The 23,299-nt window shown below is 41.7% G+C and overlaps 2 protein-coding genes across 2 annotated transcripts; both read right to left on the minus strand.

Moving 5' to 3' along the window:
- Positions 1-6,765: 6,765 nt before the first annotated feature.
- On the minus strand, positions 6,766-12,531 carry atxn1l (ataxin 1-like). The gene is made up of 3 exons (XM_085907230.1): positions 12,201-12,531; positions 9,418-10,565; positions 6,766-9,136 (listed from the first exon to the last, which is right to left on the minus strand). The coding sequence occupies exons 2-3, from the start codon at positions 10,441-10,443 to the stop codon at positions 7,763-7,765; spliced, it is 2,400 nt and encodes a 799-aa protein (XP_085763356.1). The 5' UTR covers positions 10,444-10,565; positions 12,201-12,531; the 3' UTR covers positions 6,766-7,762.
- A 542-nt stretch (positions 12,532-13,073) lies between these two features.
- Positions 13,074-23,165, minus strand: mtmr10 (myotubularin related protein 10). Its single transcript, XM_085907231.1, has 17 exons — positions 23,040-23,165; positions 22,628-22,803; positions 21,573-21,633; positions 20,587-20,723; positions 20,227-20,299; positions 19,688-19,830; positions 18,309-18,402; positions 18,070-18,217; positions 17,606-17,693; positions 17,414-17,502; positions 16,827-16,957; positions 16,658-16,727; positions 16,329-16,399; positions 16,084-16,256; positions 15,821-15,991; positions 15,466-15,648; positions 13,074-15,353 (listed from the first exon to the last, which is right to left on the minus strand). Exons 2-17 carry the CDS (start codon positions 22,682-22,684, stop codon positions 14,745-14,747), a joined length of 2,298 nt encoding a protein of 765 aa, XP_085763357.1. The 5' UTR covers positions 22,685-22,803; positions 23,040-23,165; the 3' UTR covers positions 13,074-14,744.
- Between the last annotated feature and the right edge of the window lie 134 nt (positions 23,166-23,299).

The following is a 23,299-nucleotide window of genomic DNA, read 5'->3' on the forward strand; positions in this document are numbered from 1 at the left end:
TCCAACTTTGCAACACTAACCACCACACAACCTTTTCTACTTCCTCCTGACATCTCTGCTGCTGGTTCTCAGTATATGTTACCTCTCACAATATTTTCAACTCATCACATAGAGCTGGAAACTTGATCAACTTCAGCAGTTCCATTCAAACATGGAAACATGTCAACGGTATTACTGTACATAGAGTCACCGGTGGAATTTTGATGATTATAGTTTATAGAAAGCAGTAGAGTGGACTAATGATTATATTGTCTGGCTTCAAGTTCTGGCTTCCTATTGAATGGTTTCCCTTTTGAATTGAACTACTGAAATAAATCATCTTTCCTACGAGATTTATTCAGCTGTACTTGTAAGTACTAATTTACCGTGGCGGCTCAATCCGGGTTCTCGTCTAAGTCACAACTCAACAACATTTCAGCTCATTTTGGTTTAAAATGTTCTTCATATGTCATTGTGGCTTATATATATTTTTTTCTTAAGGTTCACATCCATTGTAAGCGCCTCCAAAAATGTTGCCGTTGCTTGAAATCCACCCGAGAAGTCGCCATCCTGGTTAAAGCCCTTCCTCGTAGTGCCCGTATGGAAAGCATTTAGTCCACATTCTTTAAATCTAGCTTCAAGTTCATGTACTAGTGGAACATAATAGGGTAAGTAGTAACTACTAGTATGACACATGCCTTCTCTTTGACCCTAGTGCAGCACAGTAGTTTACTTCCCACTACTGTCTGCCATTCCTTTAGACTAGTATGACAACTCCATGTTGTTTGTGAGGTAAATCTGTGCACTAGTTGATAACGGTGTACTAGTAGTACCATTAGTGAAGATAGAAAATTCGATTTAGCATATTCCATTGCAGTAGGAGTAATTTAGTTAGTGGATTATCTATTAGGCTGCCCATAATAAAAAGTCACTCTTAAAAGGAGCACTTTCTGTATTATGCATATTAGTGTGATTAATGTTTCCTTGTGATGAAAAGCAACTACTTGGCATTTTTAAGCTACTAGTAGGGTCCACAAGGTTACCAGTGCATACCCATGCCCTTGTTACTTGTGCAATACAGTACTACTAAAGTTTATTTGTCTACTGGTTGGTCAAAAGGGGTGCTAGCTGTGTGGGGAAAAAAAGACACTCATTCTACTAGTGCCTGAACTGTTTGACTAGTGACCACAAAGGGTATACTAGTACATCCAAGAGCTCTTTATCTTTTACTAAAAAAACAACTTTTGCATATCAGTTGGTAAACTTCATATTACCAGTTAAGCCAAACTCTACTAGTGGACATCCAGCACTTCACTAGTGGTACTATGAGCACACAGATGTTAACGACCGTAGTGCACAGTTTCAACTCATAGAAACACGTCATTGTCCTAGTTGTTCCACTCGTGATGAGAAGCAGGCATACTAGTACCTTAAGTGGGATATCAAGCTTATGGACTAAACTTTTACGGCTTTCCATACGTTTCACATGCTTGAAGCTCGTCCTGGCACATCATTTTACAATATATTGTGAAATATTTTTCTTCTTGTATTCTTTTGCTTTTTTTTTTTGTACTGCCTAATATATATATATATATATATATATGTTATATATATGTCAGTGAATGTCACCAATCACTGACATTTGAGGATATATATATATATATATATATATATATATATATATATATATATATAGGCCTCTTGTTGTTATTGACCTCCAGTTTTTACGTTTACACGATGCAGTAAGCAGAGACATGAACTCGTTGTGTTTGAGTCACTCCTAGGGCCACACTAACAAAGGGAAAAACTGTGAAAAAGAACCAATTTGATGAGAATAAAGTCAGATAACACTGAAAACTGTTGTGAAATAGTTTTGTTCATCAAATGCAACAACATCATTCCAAAATTCTAAATACAAATATTGTCAATTTGGAGCAGTGCGTCTCAAACTTTGTACAAGCATTAGTAATGTAGTAGATAGTGTTCAATTCATTAAAATGAGGCAAAGGATTTACTCTTAAATGCGTACATATTTTATATTATTTCATATTATTGTAAACTACTGTGACATATTGCATACAAGTTATATGTCAGTATTCCTGAAAAGATAATTAGACACGACTTTTAAAATCACAAAATTCACAATTTGTCTCACCCATGGTTTTAAAAAAAAAGTGGTCCAGAGCTGTTATTTTTTCTTTAAATAAGTTCCCAAAAGTGAAATAAAACTGAACTGAAAAATGTTGTGTATATTAAAGCTAGAAAATATTTTAGAATTTTAATCCTCACAAAATTACAACTTTTAGAAAACCCCTCTAGGAGTGTGTCAAACATCCATGCAATGTTTATGTTTTTATGATTTTGTATTTATTCTAATCCCAAAGTTAAATCAGTTAATTTATCACTGAAACTATGCAGGGTTTACTTTTTTTTTTTAAAGCAGCAGACTAGCAGAAGCTTCTCAGGAGATTCAAAGAGTGAACTTTTTTTCCCTGACTTTTTTTCTGATTTTTCTGGATGGGGGCCAGCTGAGGAAGTCAACTGGGTGTTTGTCACATTTGTCTTCCTGCACTGGGCAGGTTGACGTCAGATCTGCTCATCCTCTCTATCTCTTTATGCTGCAATTCTCTCACTTTTTCCTCCAGCGGAATGTGATAACAAATGATACAAAGTTCTTTTGTTCATGATCTAATGTTTCTGTATCCACATAAGACTTGTTTCGCTCAGTCATCCATCTCACAGTTGTGGCATAGCTAGATTGTTGCATACTGTAAGGCCACTAAAATAGTAAGTGCACTTTTTAGAGTGGCTTTTTATTGTGGGCAAACCAAGACCCACCCATGCAATCATCTCGCCACATTGCGACTGTGAGCACCATGTCAAAAGGAGACCCAATCACTGACATGCATTTAGACAGATTTAGGAACATTTGAGGATTTAAAAAAAAAAAAAAGGTCTTTTTTTTTTTTTGTACATTAAAAACAACATTTAATTAGAAGCTTTATCTTGTGGGGGGGGGAGGTACTGCATGTATGTTTTGCTCAGTAGATATGACCACTATTGGACAACTATAATACTTGCGATGCATAACTAGTTAACATCTTTGTACTCATTGTGATGTGCTTGATGTTAGTCGACAAGTCGAATTTGGTGTAGTCATTTTTAATGCGCATGTTGTTTTCTCATGTTCTCTTTGTTTATGCCTACCATTTTTTCCTCAAATACATGATTAAAAAAAAAATAAAAAAATCGAATCAAAGATGGCCTTTTCGTTGGTATCCATCAGGATATCCTGTTACCATCCGTGTTTACAGCCTATCGGGCAAGCAGGTTTCAGTAACAGGCTGATTGACGGCAGATGGAACCAAGTCACTAATGTGCAAATAAATTGATTTTACTAGGAATGTTCTCATGTTGTTGTTTTTTTTACATTTGGGTTCAGCTCTCAACTCTACGTCATTCGAAAATATTCTGGTGTTGGTTGACTATTAAAGGGTAAGTGAAAGTTTTTTTTTTTCATACATGGAATAATTTCACAAATCAATCAATCAATCAATCAATCAATCAATCAATCAATCAATCAATCAATCAATCAATCAATCAATCAATCAGCAGAGTTTTGATAATAGTTTATATTTATATTTGTATATATATATATTATATTGTGTCGACTTAACATGTTGAATGCAACGTCTCCAAGTTAGCTGTAACAATAAAAATACAATATCTTTGTGTCCTTAAAGTACATAAAATTCAAAACAGCCAAACAAAAACAATGAACAAAATAACGGCCTAAGTAGTTCACAGAGAGGTACAAATATACAGTACAAATCTAAATTTATCCAATAAAGGGTACAAATAATAATAATAATACAAAAGCAACAAAATAGAAATATTAATGCTTTGTTAAATTCAGGTAGGCGTAGGGTAGTTCTAAGGGCGCACTTTGGGTGGACAACTCTATAAGGCTTCTCATAAAAGATCAATACATATGGGTACGACCATACCATTTGAAAAGTCACTATACAAAGATCAAACGACCTGGATTATACTTGAGGATTGAATGTTACATTTACATCTTTGCATATATTTTGCAGATTTAGGCATTTTGGAAAAGAAAAACAAAAATCTGTTGGGTTTTTTTGTTTTTGTTTTTTTCTTCCTCAGTTACGCATCACAACTTCACATACAATGCAGTGTCATCTTGTGCCACAAAAAAAAAAAAAAAAAGAGGAAAAATACATCTTTAAAACTTGAAACCGTTCTGCTTTTTTTTTTCTTTTTTTTTTTCTTCCTTTGTTTAAAGTCAACATGGAACTATTCGTCAAAATTCACCTCCGGGAAGTCGACCACCACTCGCACACATTATACAAAGCGGGAGTTTAAGGCATCAAACAATCGTGGTCAGTCAAAGCTTGTGAACGACAACGGCACGCACACAACTCGGGCAAATCCATTGAGCATTTATTCCATATTCATCTTAAGGTCCGTGGACTTGTCAATTCTTCATCCTCACTAGTGAGAGAATTCAACACACTAGCAAGATACCAAATAAAAGGCTTAAACTTCAGTATCATACTAGTGTGCATATATATATATATAATATTCATACTAGTGCACAAATGACATTCTAAAATTCTACAAGTTTCATATCTATTGCTTCAGCAGTTGCATGCAGGTTTCAATGAATGCACAGATTTGTCTCATGTGGCAAGTTCTCCTACTAGTGAGGACAAAGTGCACATGGAACTCAATGTAGATATGTTTTAAATCTCCAATAAATGCTCAAAGGACTTTTCCATATGCAACCATGACGACGACGACACACAACCCGTGATTTCCATCCTGTGACTCTTCAAGTTAAAGCGACAACACTGCCAAGAAGTGGACATTTAGTGCAAGTACTCACAGCAAGACAAGTCTACACAAGTGGCCCAAAAAATAAAAAAAACCACCAACGGCTGGTACATAACATAATGGAGCGCCCCCCGCTGGCCAGGAGGTAAAGACAAGCGTTACTGCTCATGCCCTGTCATGGGGTTAATAACTTGTGATTGACCCTAAATCAGGGGTGGGAGGAAACTTTTTTTTTTGGGGGGGGAAAAAAGCATGATTTTTATTTTCCCAAAGTCCTGCAAAAAGTAATTTTCTTAGCCTGTTAGCATTATTGCTTGAAGTTGCCTTGATTCTTTTACTTTAAAAAAAAAGAAAAGAAAAAAAAAAAGAGAAAAAAAGAGGGTCGCTAAGATTCCCCCCCCCCCCCCCCCCCCCTTTCTTTGAACCAGAAAAATGTATTGGTTCGAAGAACATACTGGGATGGACTGGCCATTCGGGAAAACTACTATAAACTCTCAAAATTCCCGATGGCCAACATGTCCCTGAACCACCATCATTTTGCCATTCAGCTTCTTGTTGATTTTGAAACATTTAAAATACTCGGACATGTGCAAGCAAACATTTAGAGGTCAAATTAAATCCACCATTCGAGGTTTTAGTGCCATTTAGGTTCATCTAGAAATCCCACTTAAAAGCCAAGTGTCGCTTACTTTCTTTGACTTGTGTATACTTTTTGTGGTGTGGTGTTTTTTTTTTTTGGTGGTGTGCCAGGAGAATTTTCTCATATAAAATATGCCTTGGCTGGAGAAAGTTTAGGAAAACTACTACTACTACTACGTATTACAAACATGATTCAGGTTTCATGTTTTGGGACTTTTCTAAGCAGTTTCTCTGAGGTTTTCAGATTTGCATTTCCCAAACCATAAAGCAAAGAGAAGAACAATGGAGTAAAATAGCAATGGGCTGAGCGTTACTGCATAGAAGACGACGTTGCAGCCGGATCGCTAACAGCGTCAAAACCCTTCATTCCTAAAGTCTGGACACACAATTGACAGCAATTGCTGAATCTTGCAAAAACCAATCAACAAATTGCTTGACAAATGTTTGAAATAATACTGAAAATATTAATACAGCATCACCCCTGGCAGAGATTGTGCCAAAGCACTACTTTTGTGTTACAAGATAGCCTCTCCTTCTAGAAAGAAAACCAAATCTGTGACCATATGAGGACGATACTATTCCAATGAAATGAAATGTGATTGAAAATGTCATTTCATGAAAATATGAATGTGTCCAGACTTTAGAGAAACCCTGCAGATAATTTTCTTTTTTAACTAACATTTAAGCTTACTGGTCACAACACAAAGTAAGAAAGCCAGACGGGAGATGATATGAACCAAAAGCATGTTCCTAACCTAAACAAAAAAAAAAATGTTGTTATACTTTTTCAGTAGGAATGTCTGTGTGATGTGCCGCTTGATGACTAAAACCCCGGCACGTTTGCGTGTCTTCTAATTGCACTTGTACTGTATCTTCAATGAGTATGAGGAAACTGCAGCATTCATCTTGGCTAATTTGTAAACAGATTTAAAAAAAAAAAAAAAAAAAAGTTTTCTAAAGGTATTGCCTTGGCGCGCTGTGAGGCAAAAGGTCAATGACAAAGAAAGAAAAGTGAGGAAATTGAAGAAGTGTGATCAAAATGGGCAATCAACAAGCCTATCAAATAGAGGATGGGACTAGTGCAGCACTTTTTAAAGTTGGGGTGAGATAAGGTCGACTTTATGGGGGAAAAACAATATCCAATGAGGAGAGTCCTGCTTTGGGCTCTATTGCTTTCATTTTGATAAACGAGCAGACTCGAGACAAAGGCTAACATGATTCGACGGGTTATTCCCGAAGTTCCGAGTCTGCTGTTTAAGAAGGTTTGAGGTAAGGCGGGGGGGGGGGGGGGGGGGGGCAGGGGATGGGGGGGGGATCCTCGCTGACGATACTGGAATGAATCAAGCACTGATTCCAGTTTGTTGCACTTAAGCAAAAACACACAAACAGACATTGAGAGGCGTTAGTGGACAAAAACAGGGTGTGATTGATTCTTCACAAGTTGGATTGCAAGACGAGCGCCGGGCCGGGCCGCGCCGCGCTTTGTGCGTCGGCGTCGCGTAACAGACGCCGACAGCCGGGAATGGATTCAACATGAGACGCGACCAGGAGTAGTTCGAGTGCAGTCCGATCAAGAAGCCGGCCGGGGGCGTTCCCGTTGAGATGGCGACCTCCAAGTGAGGAAGTGGTGACAGAGAGAGGAGAAATGCAGTGTGAGGGGACTTTTCCTGGAAACGACAAACTTTTCCCTTTTGGGCGACAGAAGATTTTTTTTTGTTTGTTTGTTTTTGTCAGTTGGATGTGCAAAAAAAATCTTCAACATTCTCAGGCTACATTCACACTCTTTTCTCCATCTGCAGTAGGTCTCCTCCACCGTTGCTACTAGGGCTGAACGATTCAGGAAAATCTAATTGAGATTTTTTTTTTTACCTCAATATTGTAATTGTGATTTCATGTGATTATAATTTTAAGGTCTTTTTGTGGTTTTCTTTCAATATATTAAAAGTTGTATTGTTTTGTGCTCGTTGTGGGCGTTATTGGCAAAATGTGTTCATCCATAAAGTTAAGAAATCGTCATGCAGTTTGTATGTTTGGGGTTATAGTTCTAAAATAAAAAGTAGAAAAATGTCTCCAAATAATCATACTGGATCTTCTCAGCAATCGTTATGAGATTGTTTTATCCGTTTTGTCTTTGAGCATGTGAAGAACCTTTTCCCAGTCATTGTGCTTCTTAGGAATGTGTGACTCGTCAGTCATGTCGCAATTTAAAAAACTGCATTCTACTAATTTGTGATGTCCTTTTGAATTTGATGAATCGTTCAGCCCTACGTGCTACCAAACACTGTCGTCACTTCCCTGCGTTAGAGCGGCCCTCGATGGACAGCTTGACCTCCTGGGGTATGAATGAGGGCCGGACGTGTCCCGAGGTGCTGATCTGCGGACACGGGCCGTGCTCTCCCTTCATATTGTATCTTTGGAGGCCAGGCGAGGACCAGCGTCTCTGAGAAGCGCCCAGTACGGCCCCAGCCAAGGCAGAGGCGTCCGCATGCAACCGGTAGCCGCTCTGACTCCTGGGGTGCTCGCCTGAGGTCCGACTGGGTCTGACGTGGGGCTCGGGGTGGTGGGCGGCTTCTTCCTTGTCCGCGGCAGCCTCTTTCTCGGCCTCCCTCGGCCTGTCCCTGTGCACGCGCTCGGTCCTGAGATGAGCCTGAGGACGCGAGTGCTGCGGGGCAGGCGGCCCCATGAGCCGGTGAACGGGCTCGGATGCCGAAGCGCTTTTGCTTAACGTCCTGGCCGTGTTCCGCTGTTGGGGGTGATGGGGTTGCGCGGCGGCTTTCGGCGGCGGCGACGGCGGCCGCTGCAGCGTGATGGACACGCACACGTCCCCGACTTGCATCTGATGGCAGGCCAGGCCGTAAAGCTGCGCCGTGCGCTCCGGGCTGTAAGATGACCAGCCTTGGCCAAACACAAAAAAAGGGTGCTCCGGGGGTACGTCGATAGTCACCTTGCTCTGCTGCTCCCCCACCGTAAAATGCAGCGTCACCAGACCGGGCCTCTGCTGGCTGGCGCGGATGTCCACCACCATGCTGGAGTCGATCTTCAGCCCCCCGCTCAGCTCGGCGCTGCGTACAAAGTCCTGAGTCTGCAGGTCCTCCACACGCTTCAGCTCCCCGGTGGCCAGCTGGATGATGGCACCCTTCATGAAGTGAGACGGGTTGCCGGCGGCCGGGCCGGGGACGGCGCTAGAAGCTAAAGCCTGGGTCACTTCAGCGGGAGGCTGCTGTTGCTGCTGCTGCTGCTGAGCGACCGGGTCACACACAGCCCTCTCAGAGAGAAACGCTTGGCCTGAAAGATCTGAAGCTTTGAAGGAGGTCTTAGGAGAGCCGTCATTCGCCTGGGCCGGGTAATGTTGTTGAAGCTGCGAATGATACTCCACAGGGACGAGCACCGGCTGCCCATTGGCGAGCATGACAGCGTGGGCCGGCTGCCCCGCTTGTTGTTGTTGCTGCTGCTGCTGCTCTACTCTGGTATCAGCATAGCTCACAGGTTGGGCCACGTACCCGGATCGGCCGGACGCGAGAGCTGGGTTTTCTCCGTGAACGTCTCTGGCTCGCTGGACAATCTGAGACAGATTCAAAGGGGCGAAGGAGACCTCTTTACGCCCGCCGCTGACACCTTGACTGGAGGAGGACGAGGCCAAACTGCCAACCACCTGCTGCACCTGCAACAAGAACCAGGAAATTGCGTTCAATATGAGTCATCAAATCAAATTCAACTTAAATATCAGACAACTTGGAGGCAATATTTTGTTTGGCTTTGTCTCAAGTATGCATCAAAAGAGAGGCTACAGCTAATCAGCACTTGTACAATAGAGTCGTTTTCACCAATTATCCCACCCATTAAAAAAATGCATCGTTAAGCAAGTGAGGTGCAGGCGCATTTACATCATAGGGCGCCGGTGGATCAGTTGATAGAGCAGGTCGTCCAGTGACTATTACTCACCTCCAAATCACTGTCTGGAGTGCTCCGATGGCCCGGTGAGCTCAGCTGGCGTCTCTGGTTGGCTTCGTGGGGCGCAGAGATAGCAGCTACCTGCTGCACACGTGCGTTCCTGCCAGGGTAGGAGGAGTCCAAAGATAGATCCCTGGCCCCCTGCTCCTTATCCCCTCCATTTATCTCTGGCTCCTTTTCCTGATGCCCACCGTGGCTGTCCCTGGAGGCAGTGGCTCTGGTGGCACCCTGAGGGTGATAGAAGACCGGCATGCCCCGTGAGCTGAGCTCTGCGGCGGACATGACACCCACAGCGCCGAGGTGCTGCTGGGCGGCCTGCTCCGAAGGCAGCATCAGCGGGACGCCGCCAGATGCGGAAACTTTGGCAAAGGTATGAGCGGCGACCTGAGCCTGAGGAGGCGGTGAGACCACGCCTTCTTGTATGACAGACGGATAAGGGACGAGGTGTGACACGGCGTGGGCCTGACGAATGGTCGCCGGGGGGGAGATTAAGGACCCGGGGACAAAGCCGGGGGGTAAAGCGTACGGTACCACCGCGTATGGGGAGCTGACAAACTGGAGGGAAGAATGAGGGAGCTGCGTGTAGCCCAAATGGGGATACGGAAGGCCCGGATGCTGCAGGAGGGGCGAGTGTACAGTGTAGGCTGGAGAGATGTGGCTTAACACTGTGTGAGGACTGGTGGGCGAGTATGTAACAGATGGTGGAGCCACTTTATAAAGCATACTGTATTGGTCGACTGGCACCGCTGATACGCCCTCAGAAGTGTCCACGCCGTAGTGAGCTCGCAGCCACTCCCCGGACGGAGGGCCTCCCTGAGAGTCGTTGTTGGCCACGCAGCCCACTTCCTCCTCTCCAACAGCGCTGCCTCCGCCGCTGGCGCCCGTACCCCCTCCTCCTCCTCTTTCAATGGCACAGCCAACTGCCGGTGTCCCCGTAGCGCCGCCGCAGTTACTAACAGGGAGGTCCCTCTTCTTAGGAGGCAGGCACTCCTGGTTGCGTTCCTGAGCTGGTTTCATTGCGACGCCGGGACTGACAAAGTAAATTCACTGGACACCGTAGGAGCGGACACTGGCAAGCCAGTCGGGCCGTGCAGACACCAGCTCTGAAATCCTCCGGCTGACTTCCGCTGGCAGCTCTCCTAAGGGCAAAACAAAGCACACACGAGCAGGAGAACAAAATCAAAGTCTTTCCTCGGGGCACATTGACAGAATGGCCGACTGAGATTTCTTTATTTAATTTTGTGGTTGGAATGAATAATAGATGGTCAGTAAAAGATGAGGCGGTCTCGATGATGTCACTGTTGTCGTACTGGCACTGCTGTTTATCCTCAAAACCAAAGACAAACACTGCTGCCTGCCTATAGATTTATGACTAGGCCTGGGCGACTGTGTGAAAAGATAACCCCACTCATTTTTGCTTGATAATGAAATCACAATTATTTTTAAAAAAAAAATCAGTGTGCACAACATGAACTGTCTTGTTAAAATCCATCAGCAATAAAGTCATAATTTAGAATCTAGGATTTGCTTTGGTGAAAGTAATGCATGGCAATTCTTGAGGCGACAATATTGTAATTGAACTATTGAATGCTACACCCTATATTTTATATAAATAATACTGTTATCAATCACATGCAATAATTAGCGTGCATTATAAGTACATACATGTCCAATGGTTGGAGGTTTTTAGCTAACAAGCTACTGTAGTTTATCTGCATTCGTTTAATACTTCTACTTGGAACTCCACTGTTTTGTGTCTGATCACATTATGCTCTCTAGGCAGGAGCACACAAAAAGGATGATTATTTTGTCTTATCTGGAATGGCCATCAATAACATTTGGTATTTAGCTTTAATTCCATCACGAGTGAACTCACACTCATTTTCAATAAAACTTTTATTTTCACACACACAATTACTAGTCAGCATTTCGTTAGTGTCTAGTGGGCTATTAGTGCATGATACCTTACTACTTAGTTTGGCCAAGTAGATACAAGTAAAACCCTGTAGTTTACAAGTCAAATTTAATTATACACGAGTTTGCCAAAAGTTGCACTCGTAGGGTGGAAGACAAATACCAATCAAACACACACAAGCACTTCCATATTTTACAACCACATAGTCATAAGGTTGCTCAACACCTCTTGAGTTCGATCAAGCTATATACTAGTAGCAAATTGAACGCTAGATTCAACCGAGTCCAAACGTAGACGCATTTCAAAGTACACTAAGAAAACAACAATGACATATTAAAGCGTTTACGTCATTTTTAAAACGAAGATGTCATCCTGTAGTAACAACCAGCGCAATCGTGGGAAGGGCACAACACAGTCATGAGTTTGCTCAATTATCTGGAGAGGGGGGGGAAGTGTTCCAACGACAACATCGATGGGCTTCCTGGTTCTGACTTGGAACGCAGTGAGCCCAAAAGTCATTCGAACTCCGTTACACAGCACAGCCACTGTATACACCGTTAACTAGTAGTGGAAGAGGCAAACTAGCACTTTATATAACAGAATCTGCGCGTTATTGTACATACTGTCTTTTAATGTGAACAAGCGTTTTGCTGTTTAAAAAGTAGAGTTCGCAGGCCTGTTATTCAATATTCGCGTCGTGCTCTATTGGACACAGGTTCCGGCTAGTTAGCTGCTCGGCTAACGTTGTTAGCTCACTCAACTCCACTCCTGTTCGATTCATATCTCTTCACAAACGCCACAGCAATGCGCACTTTGTTCTTGTTAGGCACGGCGACGCATCGGAGTAACGCGGCCTTACCTCCAATTGTCATCGCGGAAGGACTTTGCTGAAGGGAGTGGAAATTGAGAGATAAAATGAGCGATGTGTGACAAAAATCAAGGCTCAGAAGTCGAGCCCATTTCGAAGGCCAGCGGAGGCGCTCATCGATGACGTCACTGGGTTGATTCTATCGCTCGAGATGACTTTTTAAATAAAAATATATTAAAGGTGTTCCGCTGCGCTTTACACAATTCAAAAAATTAATTGAGAAGTGAGCATTCTTCGGGTTGACGCATATGATGTCACGTCATCCATTCTTCGCTTCTTATCAGCTTTTCGGAGCGACTACGTTCATGCAGATAGTGAATAGCCCGGCCCACAAATAGCAAATAATTGACGCCCACTTAATTGTATTTGAAAAGTGGGGCTGCGTCCAAATTTTAGAATAGGCTACCGTGGGAATGTACCATCAGTGTTGATGTTGCCTCCTCAAAAGAAATCTTTACTCACAATTTCTATAGAAAAGGTTTTTTTTCTTCCAGAATTAGAGGGATGACAGCCTTGTGACAAACCGAATCAGAGGTTGAAGTCCACATAATGATCAATGCCTTTTACTCACATTTATTCCTATTTAACTACATATATGGCAAAGTTTACACTCAGTTACCAAATGATATCCTTGTTCAGACCCTATCTCTAATATCTGTATATCTGAATTAAATATTCAACAATTTTGTCCAAAACAATGCCTTGCAATTTGAGTGGATGATTTGCATAAAACCTCCAATGAGACAAAAAAAGTAGAAAATAACATTATTGTATTAATAAAGTAACTCATGAGCTACCGTCAACTTATCCAGTCAAACTTTATCCAGTATGTGGTGAGAAAAAGAAACAAGACAGACCGGCTCCTCATTTGAAAATACAATGTATTGATTAGTTACAGGTACTTTGAGCCCTCTTTTCTGCCAGGAAACCTTTCTCAGTGCAGTACCTGTTAAAGGATTAACACGCCATTGAAACCAACACAAATAGACAAGTGAGATATATATATAGAGAGCATTGTTACAAAGGTTTCCCAAAAGGCACAAGAGACCAAATGTAGCCACAAAGTCTCAAGAGAAAATTTGCATAATATGAATAAATACATCTGCTGGCAGATCCAACTGAGCAAGAGTGAACAGTCATCATAGAATCAGCAGAGGATGATAATCATATAAATATCTCTCCATAAAATATATAGTCTAAATTAAGTTTAGACTTATTTAGTACCATTAAAATATCAGATTTCAAGCTCATATAAATTCTATTGAAGAAAAATTGGCAAACTTAATGTTCAATCTCCCTAAAATGACCCATAAATTGGGTAAAATGTGCAATCAATAGCATTTTTGTAAGTCAGACACACCCGTCACACATCTTAAACAATTAGTTATTGGTAAGGAATTTTACACTGAAGTGAAATGGGTCAGAACTTTCTAATATCAGGGGTGGGTAACATTTCTTCCTATCTGGGGCCACTGGAATTTGTATGAAGTCCTGTCAGGGCTACAGTATAGGAATTAAAAAAAAAAAACAAAAAAAACAGTTATTAAACTTATGAGCATTTTTGGTTTTAATGTCTTTTTATTGAGGTTTTATTTTGTCTTTAGACTACTCTTGCACCACAAGTTCCACACCCCTGATCTAAATATTCTCACAACTAGCTTCTTACTATTTAAAAAAAAACAAAAACTGAACCAGTTACTCATTTTCATCATCCAGTCTTTGGTTAAGCAGTTACAAAACATGAGGAAGCCCTTGTATAGAAAACTAACAAATGCGGAATGGTTTAAGACCTTATTAGTTCATATTGAAAGGCACTATATACATTTACCACAGATTAAAGTCATATCAAATCAGCGCGCCACAGTATTTGCTTAAAAACAGCAAAACACCAAACAAGTGCTAGAATTTGGAAGCAAACAGTATTAATGTTTTGTAGGAAACGTGAACACACGCATTTTGTTTGCAAAAATTGCCAGGGCACGGCGGTAGTGTTATATTGTGTGTTGCCCTGGATTTAGAAAAAAAACATCCCATGTAAAGCGTTAGTCAACATATTTCCTGGAAGTTTGAAATCAGTGTCATTGTTGCTGCAATAAAATCTGGACTGTGAGACTCCTGAATACTAATCTCACAACGTGATACCATGGGTTAATCCCGTACAGTCTGTGGATCACGCAAGATCGGCGAACAAGAGCGGTTATCTTCGGCAAATTTAAAAGATCGATCTAAGTGGGATAAAATAAAATACACCTTTCAGTATTTTTCACAGTATGAGGGCACATCACAGTAGCACGGCACTGGCCAACGAGGAGGATGTACTTTTTGGCATTCTCGATTTATTAAATTGTATAATTGATGGAGCGATGTTACTATAGATGCTCTCCCAGTTGTTGCCTCAGATTTTGAAGCAGCATCAATGTTGCAAATTTTAGCTTATAAAGATTTACAAAAAAAAAAAAATAGTCAGAAGTTAGTTTTGTTATCATCTGCATTGTTAAGAGTGGTAAACAGCAATTGAAACAAAACCGCACATTCTCAGAGGGAGTCGTTAGCGAGCGTCTCTGTGGAGAGCCAGATCCTCGCCCCATTTAGAAACTTGCTGATGGGGGTTCCGTGAATACTGCGGCGACACAGGTTTCCTATAGGGGTGAAAGGAAAAGAAGAGGAGAGGAATTCTGGAGGGGAATCATTTGGGGAAGCGGCCTGAAAATACATTCGCCTTTGATCGGCGGGGGGCCCTTTCGGGCTGGGGAGGGGCGTGCCGCTTGGGGTGGGTGCCTTGTACTGCCTGAGGTGATTCTGTAGGATCTCTATCTCGTCCACCAATTGGGAGAGCTTGTGGTAGGCAGTGATGGACCCCCCTTTGGAAATGCAGGCTTCCGGCACCCAGCGGAGGAAGTAGAGCTTCCAGAGGGCCATGTGGGAGGGTGTGAGCTGGGGGAGCAAGAGGCCCTGCTGGTCAGCGGGTCGAGAGAACCACTCCCTGAAGAAGCGCTCCGACGGACTCTCCACCACATATTTCATGGGTGAGAATTCGGCTTTCAGCTCGGACCCCAGGGAGCCCCGTCGGGAGAGCGGGTCTTCTCTGCCTTTCAGTCCATTACGCAGCGTTGCAGAGGCTCCTCGGTAGACGGAACCATATTTCTGGAAGGGGAGAGAAAAAAAAAATCAAGACATATTCAGAGATGGCACACGTGATTGGCATGGTCAATAAACTAAGACACCTCAGCAGACAGAGAAGCTCAATTTGTCTTACCTTTGTGCGTCTAAAGCTTTTCACTTCCCCATTGAGAACATATGCAGCTCCCTTGCCAACATACATGGGGTTGTTAAAAAGGGTTTGGTCTTTGGCGGAGAATTGCTGTGACCAGTCCCACACAGGAGGGAAGTACACAACGGGTTCCTCCCCTTGAGGGATGGCTTTATTCCTTGCAAAGTCCTACAGAAAAGAGATGCCATCAGATATTTCTGACTACAAGCAAAGCATTCCATCAGTCATCAAACAAACGACACGCAAATGCAAACTGGCCACATTCATATCAAGAATATAACTTCAAATAAAAATGCCCATTTTTTTTTTTCACTTGTTTTCTGTTTTTAACATTCCTCACCATCAAGTACTGGGCACGTTGTTTCGGAGAACTGAAGAGGAAAGTGCTGAAGAGTGGGATCCACATGCTATCACTTAAGACGGTCAGATAAGCTTCTGTGAACTCAAATGCAGCTGGATACTGGTTCATCATTTGCCACACACCGTCCAGGAACAGCACGAACAGAGGGGACTTGGGAAAAAAGAAAACACACAAACACACACAAATGATGTGTCTTAATAAAAAAAAAAAAAGTGCATTGCCTTGTACAAATGGGCAAATACCTCCTCTTTGTCATTCTTTTTCAAGTGGTTGCATCTGTCCAAGAAGCGATGGCCTGCCATCACCCACTCCTTCTGCACCAAACCTTGAAATCCAACAAGGCTGCGATAGTGAGGATCCACCATGAGCTGCACCAAAGAGGACACCACGCAGTTCAGGTCACGGTCCTCTTCCTCTATAGAAGATCACAAGGAAGACAATCAACTTGTTTGCAAGAACACATTTCTATAGAGCCTGAAGCGTTTACCTTGGAGTAAGACTGAAACATTCCTTCCATCCAAGTGGTACACCATCTCAGATGCGTGCTTGAGAAAGGCCCTGCAATCAGAGATTATGTCTGAAAAATGTTTTTCAAATTAAACCCAACAAGCCAAACATTCCCACTAGTCGCTGAAACACAGCCAATCTCATTATGTGCTGGCTAAACATAGCAAGTGCTTTTAGTTATTAAATAGGCCAACATTTGTGATTCTTACAAAGCCAATGTTTTTGACATTCTAAATAAGTGTAAGGGTTTCTACATTCAGGCAGTTTATTAAGTACGACCACACACACACTGGCAGGTTCTTTCCATACCTGACATACTCAAGCCACCGTGAGTTTTCAATGGATGAAAGCCACCTTTCCTCAGATTCCTCAAAAGGATCTGCACATAATCAAAACAGAACTCTTGGAATCTAAACTGAACACAAGAATGCGGACGAATTCCTTCTGTGTCCAGATGGGACTCGGTAACAAGGCTAACCTATGACGCAGATCTGTCGGATTTTGACAAAAGAACTCTGGATTTCCTGGATGCTGGGTAGACACTTGTCCAGGTCCGAAGTGAAGACTTCACTGGATTGTGGATGACTTTTTGTAATGGCAGTGATGATTCTAGCACAAAAAAAACAACACAACACTGAGAATGAATGAACTCTTTCAAACATCTGTAATTTAAGTGTCCAGCACTAAAGTTGCACTGCTGAAAACCCTAAGGTGTGTTCTCAAAACTATTCAATCATCTCATTTGTTCGAATATTTTGTAGCATGAGGGCTTAAAATAGCGCAGCAATGATGCGAGTTGCCATCTAGGGCATTGTGCATTGTTGGCATTACGCTAAACGGACTTTCCTGAGGCATACTGTGGTTGTATTCCAAATTTTTTGCTTCCCTTTCAAAACCGAAAAAAAAAAAAAAACGGCTTAGCAACAGCTCGCGTGTAGAAAAAGCACTAAACCAACAGCACTGCAAAATGTCAAACTCCCTAAAAAGAGGCAATAAATAGGGAGTGGTTGCGAATGAAAATAGACGTCGTTAGATTATCCATGCGCAATTGGAAGTGTGTGCTACCTCTGCTCAATCTTCCTCTGCTGCACCGGGTCACACACACTGGCCATCCGCACAAGAGCACTTCCATTACGGTGATTCCAGCACCAAAGCTACAGCAAAGGAAACAATGGCTCAACTTGCTGGGAACTCAAATGGAAAACGTTGCCTGTGATTTTTCTGACAAACAGCACGTCAAGTGGAAATGATACTCACTGGGAGCCGGTTGCCAGTTAAAAATATAGAGTACTGCTTAAGATCCTGGTCTGCTAGAGAAACTGGGACAACAATGTACTCTGGAAGACTGAGAACCAGCAGGGGGAAAAAAAGCACAATGAGTCACGAAATTTATGCCCTCAAAAAGTGTTTGTTGTTCATTCATGCAAGTATGCATCAGCTCAATCGAATACATTGTTCAGTTGTTTCATGTGTCACGTTACTAAGGAGTAAACAATACATGCACATAAAATACTGGACAATGATTTCAATGCAACCTCTATGAGGTCACCTCGGGACTCAGTGGCACCTCCTGTCAAATGTACATTACGGCGACCCGCTAATGAAATGAGCAAAACTGTTTAGAGTGTAAATATACGGTCTTGCCAAAATATACCAGGTATGACTACAGGGTGGACTTTCAATGAAATTCATTGCACTTGAGAAATAACAGCAGCCCAAACCTTGAGGAGATGTTGTAAAGCTCGTTTATGGAGCATACTCTCCACTCCGAAGCGCCCGTTCTCTTGATCTCTCGATCCCACTCGGAACGTCGATCAAAAATAGGCGTCTGTAATCCTTCTCGCCGGACGGGCGCGTTGAGTCGCTCAGCTGGAAAACAAAAGACACTCAATTTCATTTGCATGTACGAGGAAGACACATTTAGTAATAGTTCATTATGACGAGAAAATATTTTTGGAACCTTTGGATTCATGGTACCGCCTTCCCTGATACTCAAACCCGAAGAGCAGGTGCAGATCAGCTGGATGGGAGTAGTGAGCAATGGCGAGACAAACCTACAATAAGAGAAGGGGCAACAGATGTACTCATGAATGACTGAATCGTACTGTACTGTGAATCATACATCTTTTTATGACAATTTCATTCAGAGTACCAAAAAAAAACTACAATGAAGGCATTTTAAATGCTTCCAACACAAGAACAAGAGTGACCTGGGAACCAATCCTTTTGCTCACGATTGCTCTGGAGTCACACAAAGCAGGCCATTCAGTAGAGAAGCTGTGAAAAGCATGAGGACACCAAAGAAAACACCCCGTATGTGCGTGCGTAAGGAAGTACTCGACTCTGTAATTTACTATAGCAAAATAAGTTATTATAGGCTGGCTTAATTCCATATGTCGTAAAGAGAAAAAGGGCCAGGGCTATTTTTTTTTTTTAACTTTACACTGTAATTACTAACATTGTGTCCCTAAATATCCACAGCAGTGAGGAGTGGCTAATACATTTTTATTCTAGAACTTCCATGTTGCAGCTATTTTTCCATATGAGACCATTCAGTTTGATGGTGTTTGTAAACTCAGCCAACCATCAAAGGTGTTTTTTTTGGTCCCCACTTGGTTTGGCTTCAGGTTTACTTGTATTGACTGACATCAAATCCCTACACAACACAGTGTTGTACTGTGTATGCACTACAGGTGTATGTTGCTTGCCATATGTGCTGCAAGTACAGTCCGTGCTCCCAGATGGCACATCAGACACAAACTTAGTATATTCATGTCACTGAAATGTATCGCAATGTACAAATGTATTGCATAACTGAATTGCACTGGTCAAAAAACATTTATTTTGTGCCTATTGCTGAGGAAAAAAATAATTCAATGTTATAATTATCCTAATCTTGTCATTGAGGAAGTGGCCATGGCACTAAAGCTGTGTGTGGACGCAGAGGTCCGGAAATAAACGGGGCAGCGGCATACAACTTTGACATGTACAGAGGAAGCGAGTGCACAAATTGGACAGTCAGCACTAAGCTTCACTTGCATGATGTCGAAGCAAAATGCTTAGATGAAAACATACTTTTTCGATTTACGAGTTTTTTTAAATCACTCTGCCTTCCCACTAGCTGCAAACACACAATGCAAACTGCCATTCATTTTAACGGCAAAACATGACTTGAGATGCTTGTAAATTGAGATTTGAATTACACTCACAAGTCAAGGCTACACTGTATTGGACATTTTAAGCAATGAAAGTGCACATTTCTGTTCTATAGATTTTGGAGTACCCTTTCAGAGGATTTTTTTTTCTTTCTTTTAACCAGGACAAAGTTCAATCACTCACCTTTTTTGCACTCTCAGGCCCGGCCTCGTCAAAGCAGAACCTTATGATTCGCAAGTCTTTGCAGTAAAGGATGAGCTCAGTGGGGTTAAACTTGAGCTTTTGATTTGAGCCCAAAACTTTCTTCTTCCCCTTTGTATCGTTCACTGAAAACAATAAAAGTATGAGCTAAATATTTCATTCAATGGGGGGAAAACACAAAACACAAAGATAGGTAGAGCGGGGAATACAACTAGAAAACCTAATCTGGTGTCAGTCAGTTAGGCCTGATAACATCCTTTGGATTCAGACAAAGCCCGTTGTGTGAGCGTGAAACAAACGTGCCTCATCATTAGAGCACACGTGCTTCTGCGTTCGGTGGGGCCTGCATTGTGAGCCATTAGTGAGATGTGTACACAAGGTTAATTCGTAATCGGATGCAAAACATTGCCTTTGTGTTGCCATCACTTGTTATCAGAGGGTAGATCAGGCAACGGCTAAAGAGCAGACAGTCATTATACCAAGAGCCAGTTTGTTGCAACCAATGTAGGGACCGGTCTTACCTGTTACTACATGCTCTAAACATGTCAGGGGGATGTCATGCTCTCCGAGTAGCAGGTGGGACAGCTGGAATTTCTGAGCGACAAAACAAAAAGCAGAACGCGTGACTCTCAATTTGATTCAGCTTCATCATCTCTGAAACAGTCCTGCGGCATGGGTGGAAATGACGCATGTTTTCACTTCACAATGAAGAACAGGAAAGTTTACTTCCTCATTCCCAGTTCAAACACACAACAGACATGGAAGTGGGAAGACAGCAGACCGTTTCGAGTTCTTCATTCACCCTTTTGCTATTTTGTGAAAAACAGATAGTACTATTTTTCTTACAGCTTATCAATAAGTAAAAACAACTTTAGTCTTACCGGTTTGGATGGAGCATCTTGAGGGATGAAGGACACCTTAAAGTTGGTACATATCAACTTCCCCCACAGGTCATCTTGGCTGCTTTCAACACTGATGCATTTCCTCACAAAGTTTGCCTCATTCACTACGATCTCCCCTGGAATCAGATGCATTTAAATTTGAGAATAAACCAATAAAGGGGGCATTTGAAACTTAAACTTATTTTAATTAAGAGCTTCAGGGTGCAGCTTTTGATACAATTTTTCCCCTCCCCATTCTTTTGACTCTTTTGTTGTGGCTTGTTAGCCAGAGGACAGATCACAATAATTATGTGACGTTATATTTATATGACATGTATGCTGCACATGGACATTAAAAAAGGGGAAGCTTTTTTTTATGAAGAGGACCACTCTTGGAACCAGGGAAGCTGCGGTAAATCATGTCCGGAAATTTTATTTTTGTTACTGGTCACTTTCACCCCATGTGATGCATTATGCAAGTATAAAGTATAGCATTTTGATTTGATCTATTCCTCTAAATGGTTTTTCACCTTTGACTAATTACTCAAAATGCCGCACCACAAAGTTTTAGTTCAAAGGCTGCATTGAGCCACTCCCTTCAGGGTCCCTTGTCATCTGGTCAGCACTAAACCAGAATTATATTTAGAATTGAAAACACTTTTGCAGCTCCAGTTAATGAATGAGCTGCACGTGAGACTGAATTGTTCAAGACACATGAAGCTAACTTTCATGACAAGGGCTTTGCAGTAATTGTTCCGTGCAAAAACTATTCATAACAAGTATTTCAAATGTCACAAGATCAGATAGAATTTTGTTTACAAGCAGCAGCCATCAAATATTTTTGAAATGGATTTTCTACTGGTTATCCATTTGACTAATCAAAGAAAAGTTGATTTTTGAATGACAAAATGGGAAAGTGAGGTGCAGGTATTATAATTATCCACTTGGGGACTTTAAGGAGACATTTGCCATCTATGCAGGCTTACCGGGAAGTAGCTTGGGCTCCAACTTTTTAATAGGGGGCTCAATGGTCTTCTTCACATCACTCTAAACAGGAAACATGGTAACCAGCAGTCAGTGGTTATTGAATGATGGCAAAAATGTGACATTACAATGTAGGTCATGAGAATCATAACTTTGTTTATAGAGTCCCATAAAAAGAGAAGCCATGTGGACCAAGGTGCCCCAAAACACTCATTTGTACAAACCCTCTGTTTGACCAAATAGTCTTATATGGGCAGAGGCACCAAATGATTCCAAAACAAATACCATTATTATTTATTTGAATGGTAACCTAACCTTCTTGGCTACACATCATTTGTTTATTCCGTGGACCCAAAACTATGAAAACCAGTAATTCAAGTCAAATAGTGAATCTCGTTTTATAGATTTTTCCTAGACAGTACACACTAAGTGAACCATATTTTAAAAATTATTTTGATTACATTACAACGTATCAATTATGACCTTCATTGCAAAATAACCCCAAAATTCTGCCACCCCTCAAAGAAATCTGTACGTTCATCTCGCAGATGTTAAGGTAAATACCAAAGACCAACGTAAAACAGTCAACATTTTCACCTATTATTCATAGATAAACAAACAAACAAACAAACAAACAAACAAACAAACAAACAAATAGACAGACCCTGTATTTATGGAAACATTAGGATAGAGACAAAAAAAAAATCATCGTCATAGAATTTTATTCATTATTTTATATTAATCAACTAAAGGTATTTTATTCTGCCAGATATCCGAATCTGTATTAAAAATGAGGTAACAAGATACTCTCCAACTATGACCTTGTCTAAGATAACTTTTTGAAATCTGGTGATCCATAACATGGGCTTTGATTTGAAATTTACTTAAGCACGGGAGTTGAATCACTACTTCTACTTTTACCAAAATGTATCAAAGTGTGTCACCACGGCTTGCAAGTGAAAGTGTGCATGCAATCCATTTGGGAATCTGCAAAATTCCCCACATTACATGTAAGACAAAACATCATGAACTTTTGAGTCGTGTTGCGTACATGTACCTGCACAGGAGGAAGATAACTCTTGAAGGTAGGTTTCATGGGTTTGACAGAAAACATTGTTTATGTCCGCCCTGTCGATGTTCTTTTTAATGGGCGTTTTGAATAGCTAGCGTCCACAGCAGGGTAATAAAAACAATCAAATGGAGCCTTTAAGTCAAAGTCCGTCTGAAGGCGTCCTTAGGAAAAAAAAAAAAAATCACACAAACGTCTTCGAAGGACAACAGGACTCCTCCATTTCGGGCTTGCCGCTTTGTAGAAAAAGTTGCCCCAAGTTAATGTTGGGATGTCTGTGTTAGCTCGCCGCGCACGTTAGCATAAAGCATAAAAAGTTTGAAAATGATAAACTCTCACAACTTTAGTTTGCTACAAAAATAGAGAGGCCTCCGACGGGCGTCTACATTTTCGTAACCACCTGTTACCGACGTCCAGAGCTGCCAGTGACTTCCTCAAACTGTGACTAATTCAGCCGAACGCAGGAGAAGATGCAGTCAACGGCTTAACGGCCATGTTTGGAAACTAAGCGGCGACGTCCCGCCCTACTTCCGGACTTCAAGTGCTAGCGTATCAAAAGCTCACATGCACTTAAAAGTTAAAATACATGAGTTTATTGATAATCACATTTATTGAACAGATATTTATGACTTTATGCTGTAACATATATGCATTCAACTG

This window comes from Syngnathus leptorhynchus, chromosome 3, assembly GCF_054491065.1.
Source record: "Syngnathus leptorhynchus isolate UIUO chromosome 3, UIUO_Slep, whole genome shotgun sequence".
NCBI lineage: Eukaryota > Metazoa > Chordata > Actinopteri > Syngnathiformes > Syngnathidae > Syngnathus > Syngnathus leptorhynchus.

Bases quoted from the DNA above. Each gene is read 5' to 3' on its own strand.
- atxn1l (XM_085907230.1), bottom strand. From the start codon at position 10,443: ATGAAACCAGCTCAGGAACGCAACCAGGAGTGCCTGCCTCCTAAGAAG. The intron at 9,137-9,417 runs GTGAGTAATAGT...TTCTTGTTGCAG, and splicing joins CTCCAGACAGTGATTTGGAG to GTGCAGCAGGTGGTTGGCAG.
- mtmr10 (XM_085907231.1), bottom strand. From the start codon at position 22,684: ATGTTTTCTGTCAAACCCATGAAACCTACCTTCAAGAGTTATCTTCCT. The intron at 21,634-22,627 runs GTACATGTACGC...TTTCCTGTTTAG, and splicing joins GTTATCTTCCTCCTGTGCAG to AGTGATGTGAAGAAGACCAT. The intron at 17,503-17,605 runs GTGAGTATCATT...CCTTTGCTGTAG, and splicing joins TAACTGGCAACCGGCTCCCA to CTTTGGTGCTGGAATCACCG.